Genomic DNA, 6,000 nt, shown 5'->3' with positions numbered 1-6,000 from the left:
GATATTGGTGCAAAAAAAAAAATAGGTGAACTTATTCAACAAATATTAAGCTTCATTGAACAGATATACAAAATGTAGAGTGTAATAATTTATCAGGCTTAGTAACAATTTTCTCTTCACGTTAAAACAATATGTCCACACTCACATCGAAACATGTTTATTTTATTTATGAATAACGTCTGTTATGAAATTTTTCGAGCTTAGAAACATTGGAAACAAGCCATTCGTGTGTATATAAATATTTTTGGAATTTTTTGTGCGTAAGTACAGACATGTTTTTTTCGTTATATTTTTTGTATATAAACGATCCTGCACCTTCTCATTTTCAGTTGAATTTTATATTCAAAACGAGGCAATTGCAACTAAAGGAAATGAAGCAATTTTTATTTTTGACCTTATTTTCGTTTTTGCTGTTTGATGGGGTAAGTACTGATTTGAAACTATGAATAAGTTAAAAAAAAACGAATAAAAAACCATTAATATTATTAGTTGAATGGTTTCAAAGTAACATTTCGCTATTTTATCTTTATGGCAGATCTACATCAAAGGGGCTATGGGACAAACAATAACTTACGTACAGCTTCTCTCGAAATACCAACAAAAAACTAGTGATCATTCATTTGAAACAAACTTCAAACCGTTGTTCTCATTCTGTGAATGGAATGTTTCCTCTGAATATATTCATGTTTTAAATTCGATCTCTAACATTCAAAATCTCATGGACAATAGCAACCTGAATGATTTATGTACTTCTATAAGATCGTCTCTTCAAAGCTATGCAACTTATTTACAACCGGTTGAAGATGAAATCCAAGAACTTTACAACAATTGGGAAAACCACGATCTTACTGTTGCGGAAGAGGGGCGTGTTATTTTTCGTTTTCCTCAAATAAAAAGAGTTCATGCAATATATAATAAAACATTTAAAACTGCCATGGATCAGCTGAGTAAAAGAGTTTCAAGTTCCGTAATAGAGTCGGACAATGGTCAAGCCGCAATTTTGAAAGATCTTGAAACTGCAAATAAAGTTTTGTTGAAATTCTGTAATCGCAGGAAGGACTGGGCCAAATTATTATTGGGCTTCGACATTGAAATAATTGCATAAATTTTAATGAAACAATTATGAAATTGAAAATTGTTCAATTTAAAAACACATAGTTTCGTTGATAAGCAGTGAAAAGTTTATATGAAATAAATAGTCCAATTCAGTCTATTCTATATTCAAATGAAAAATGATAAAAAATTGTACTTCTATAGATGCAATAAAAAGTTTAACTTTTTTATTATCATATCTTATAACTTTTAATTTTTTCGTTGAAAATTGAACGAATTAGAAAAAATATTCCATGTGAAATTTGTAAGGTAATATTTTAAGGCTGACAATTTTCTATGAACGTGTAAAAATTATAACATTCAACAAAACATGTTTGTTTATTTTACCTTTCCGCACACCTAGTGTAGGAAAAGTATTCCTTTCCGCACACCTAGTGTAGGAAAGGTATTGTATTAGGCCAAAAAATTAAAGTCACCCCAAAACATGTTTTCTATGCATATTTCACGTAGAAAACACGATTAGAAGCGATTTTTTGGCATATTAATGTTACTCTGTAGCATGTGCTTTGTGCGGTGTGTCCTGTGTCCTGTCAGCAACATTTTTATATTTTACATGATAGTTCAGCACACATAAAAAATATTCAAAATCTGATTTTACTGGATGATTGGGGAGTGCGAGGAGAACATCTAGTCAAATTTTGAGCGACATTGATTAACTGGTGTAAAGTGTATACCCAAGGGGACATTCATACTAGAAAAACTAGTGCAACTAGAAGCAACTAGCGATACTAAAAATCACTAGCCTGTAACTAGAAGCAAATACGCATCTTTCTGCATTACCATCACTGTTGTTATTTCCATATCTTATATCATATTATACGTATTATACGTGACGAATCATACTAGTAATAATGACAGCTAGAATGACAGTAATATTTCAGCGCTATGTTTAATTTGAAATTATGAAATAACGAATACCATTTACACAAATTAAATTTATTTAGTTAAATCGACAATTTTATCTCGGATTTTATTTTTATCTGGTTTGTACTAATCACTGAATTAATCCAATCCTTTTTAACCAAAAATCATTTTTAAAAAAATAAACGCATTTCATTTATTTTTTATAGTCTATATGGAAACAGCTTAAACGTATTTAGAATTTCCCAAAATGCCAACTTTTAAGAAACTTTGCCATTTCTTTACATCTCCTTCGGTCACATGAGATTTTTGTTCGTAAATGTATCGCACTTAAAAGTCGAAATATCATATAAAATGAATTGAATACAACCAAACCATGCAAGGTCTGCTATAGCGGATTTCACATAATATTTCGTCAGATTTTTCATGTTACAGCGGCTTAAAAACCGCTACAGCGGACTACATGTGAGAACTTTGAAAATATTCATCTGCCATAGCAGGTTGCATGTACGGACCGGACATTTGTACTTACACACAGTAGAAATTGATGGCAAGGGAAGGTTTTTACACAAAACTTCGTAACATGGCTGTTTTTATCATTTCTTTCATGATAGGTGAGAATCCACTATGTTCGAGCAGATACTCTATGAATGTAGAATAATTAATGTGCATATCGTTTTGTTTTATTCTCAGAGTTTGTGAACTCGATAGAATTAGAGATTTATGACCCAAGTTTATTTAGACTTGGGTATAAGTTTGAAATTTTTCTCTGATTTATATTTTTAACTGTAACAACAATCGAACTTCTGATCAATATTGCGATCAAAAATATTAATATGGTTTTCAATTTCTGATAGACTTTGTGAAGAAATATTTTTTAAACTGTTTATTGTGTTATATCCACATGAAAATAATATTCGTTGGATAAAATCTGGAGATGGTGTTGATTGGTGTGAATAAATTTTTGTACTTTTGACCAAAACATATTATAATATAATATTAAAATTATTATTTTTATTTTATTCCATTCAACTGACTATAATAACACTTGAAAATATTTTAAATTTGACGTCAATACAAATGTCACATGAAATGCGATATTTCACGTTTTCGTAAAGTATCGATATTACAGTCGACTTTAATTTCGAATCACTAGAAAAATTAGACGAGCAATATCCGATGACCGGTGTAGTTTTTGGTCCGAATGGAGTACCCACATCCATACATTTTTGAACCATTTTTTAACCATTTTGGTGACGCGATGGTTTTGTGCTCAGACATGAAATTCAAAATCTGACTTGGGTCTACAAGGAATAGACTTGGTCAAATTTTCAGCAACATTGGTTGATCGGTGTAAAACTTGGACTCTGAAGACGCAATTATGAGAAAAATGCCTTGAATTGATATTCTTTCAATTTGAACTCTGAAAGAATGTGTAGTGGGGGGTTTTTTGGCACGAGAAATCCGAATCTGGTGTTAGTTTTAAGATGCAATCAATTTTTTACAGACTTTTCATACAAAAATTCACAAAAAAAATATATTTTTGTATGGTAGCCATGCCCTTGTGCCACAAGGCTTGTGGTAGCGTAATGACATGAAACTTTGCACAAGTTGTTTTTTCCACCAAAAAATGACACTTTGAAAGTTTGAAGAAAGAACCAGGCGCTCAAATCCACTGTCAAACGTACGTGTGCTATATTCACAGCTATAGCCTATTGTATACAATGTTATTGTTGTTGTATAAAAGTAACAGTGTAAATTTTCTGTTTTTGGGCGCGTGGTTTTTTTAATGCAAATTAGCGATACCTCCCATACAACATTTTCGTTTATGAGCCAAAAATCGAAAATGTTGTATGGAGGAACTTATATTTTTTATTGAATTTTCTTTAAACTTTGTGAGATTATTTATATTGATAAGAAAATAATATTCACAAGTTTTCACTGTGCTTTAAGTTACTGCAACCAAAAATAGACCATAACTTCAGTTTATTTCCAAAATTTCGTTGTCATGTGGAAAAGTCAGCTTGCGTATTACGTCTGTCATAAAATTGTTGGAATTTATTTGCTTGCTTGAAAAAAAAAAAAAAAAAAAACATTGGAAATTGACGCAAAAGCAAAAAATCGAAGAATCGTCATTACAGAAGAAAAAAAACTGAAACAAACGAATGATAAAAGATAGCAGACTTCAAAGCACACAATAAAAATGGTTGTGATCAAAATCCATAAGCAATTTGGTTGTTATTGTTCAATGAGAATTTAGTGGCTTTAATTTTTCATTAAGTTCGATGTTTGTTGTTGAACATGTGCGATGCCACATATACACGCCTATGACCAAAATGGACCACATTTCGGCGATAGAACAACGAATATAATGAGCGAGTGGGGAATGTCGATAGTATTAAGACGAACCAGAAACGAAAAACATTAGTTACCAATCATAAATTGCGAATAATCTTCGATAAATACTGTTTCGACGAAGGCGAGCGAAATAGTTTTGCCAATAAATACCGATTATTTTTAGCAGCCGCTCAATAAATGTTATTAAAACTCATAACTTATCATCACATATAGCGAATACCCCATATAGTCATTTGCACGGTTTGTTTTTATTGTATGCGTAAAGCAAACGGTCGACGAGACATCAACAGTAGCAAACGCATTACATCGTCTCTGCAGAGTATATTCCATTATGCGTTCGCTTCGCTACAACTCTCAAAATCATCAACTAAAATATCAACAGACAGTACCAATCATAAGTTGTGTGTTATTCACATTTATTTTGATGGCAAAATGAGCTGGACTGTGTTCAATAATAATGTTTGTGCGGGAAAACCGCTTTCTTACTCGCACACACACTCTCTCTTTCTTCTTCGCCGAGAAACTGGCACAAAATATACACACGCACACACAAACATAGTCAATGGTAGTCAAACGAGTGCAAATAAAATTGCAATTGCTAAACGGTTTTGCTATTGCCATGCGAACACACATACACACATACACACATACGCCGAAGCAATGGAAAAGGGAAGATAGCAAACCAAGCACAGTGACTGAGTGAGTGAGTGCCAACTGACTGATTCTTGTTATTTTATGTCTTCTAATATAAAGGATACTACCGCAGAGATTACACAAGCGTAATATAATTGCATGTTTATGTGTTTTGTGTATTGTTACGGCACAACGTAATTTTCATCAAGGACAAATCAATACTTACGACTTTTGCACAGTATTTCTAGCGGTCATCTTAAATGGCATAAAATACGTGTTCGTCCATTTAGTAGTAATATCCTTAGTGAAAAAGATACATCTACATTTGGCCACTGTCACTTATTGCCTTTGCTTCAATGTCTTCGATGTTGCCGATGATTTCGGCATGAATTCCAAACATTCCAAATATAATAAAACCGATGTCTACTTGTTTAACCAATATATAAACCGAAAATGTGAATGTACACTGTGACCACCACCGAACAAGGCGATAAAACGTTTGAGTATTAAAACGAAAAATCTATTTTATGACGATAATTGGACAAGCGGGTGCATTTTTCTATTTGGCCAAAGTAAACTAAATTGCCAACATTTTCTATCAAAGGAATATCAATATACGTAACGGATTTATGTGCTTTTCCGACCTTTAAATAACGCATCCTCAGCCCCACATTCGTTTATATGCGATTGGTTGTTGTTGTTGTGTCCAAGGCACACCGAGCATATGGAAAGTTTTACTTGAATATAAGATTTTCATGAATGAAAAAAAAACCAACCACCTTAGAGTGCTGGAAAAATGATGTCGTGTATAATATATTGTGCCCAATGCCGACTGTGACATTTTTGCTAATTACTCCAATCGTTTCAATATGAATGCTATATGGATCATGAACCGAAATGGTGAAAGAACAACTAGCTGCCAATTCTCTATGAATGGAAACAATTGAACGTAATTTTCCGATTTCGTTCGTCGATTTTCGTTTTGCCACTTTGGGCCGCATATTCAACTTCTCAATTTCAGGAAATTTTCATTAA

The 6,000-nt window shown here is 32.5% G+C and overlaps 1 protein-coding gene across 1 annotated transcript; it reads left to right on the top strand.

The window, feature by feature from the left end:
* The first annotated feature begins 242 nt into the window (after positions 1–242).
* On the top strand, positions 243–1,291 carry LOC116342924. The gene is made up of 3 exons (XM_031770736.1): positions 243–260; positions 330–422; positions 536–1,291. The coding sequence occupies exons 2-3, from the start codon at positions 372–374 to the stop codon at positions 1,103–1,105; spliced, it is 621 nt and encodes a 206-aa protein (XP_031626596.1). The 5' UTR covers positions 243–260; positions 330–371; the 3' UTR covers positions 1,106–1,291.
* Positions 1,292–6,000: the final 4,709 nt, after the last annotated feature.

The sequence above is a fragment of the Contarinia nasturtii genome, unplaced genomic scaffold (genome assembly GCF_009176525.2).
Source record: "Contarinia nasturtii isolate CC-2019 unplaced genomic scaffold, AAFC_CNas_1.1 Cnas_scaffold_928, whole genome shotgun sequence".
Classification (NCBI taxonomy): domain Eukaryota; kingdom Metazoa; phylum Arthropoda; class Insecta; order Diptera; family Cecidomyiidae; genus Contarinia; species Contarinia nasturtii.
This window is presented reverse-complemented; position numbering and strand designations above follow the sequence as displayed.

What these genes read in the sequence shown, in the direction of transcription:
- LOC116342924 (XM_031770736.1), top strand. Translation starts at nt 372, where the DNA reads ATGAAGCAATTTTTATTTTTGACCTTATTTTCGTTTTTGCTGTTTGAT. An exon ending in CGTTTTTGCTGTTTGATGGG is followed by an intron (nt 423 to 535) that starts GTAAGTACTGAT and finishes TCTTTATGGCAG; the next exon opens with ATCTACATCAAAGGGGCTAT.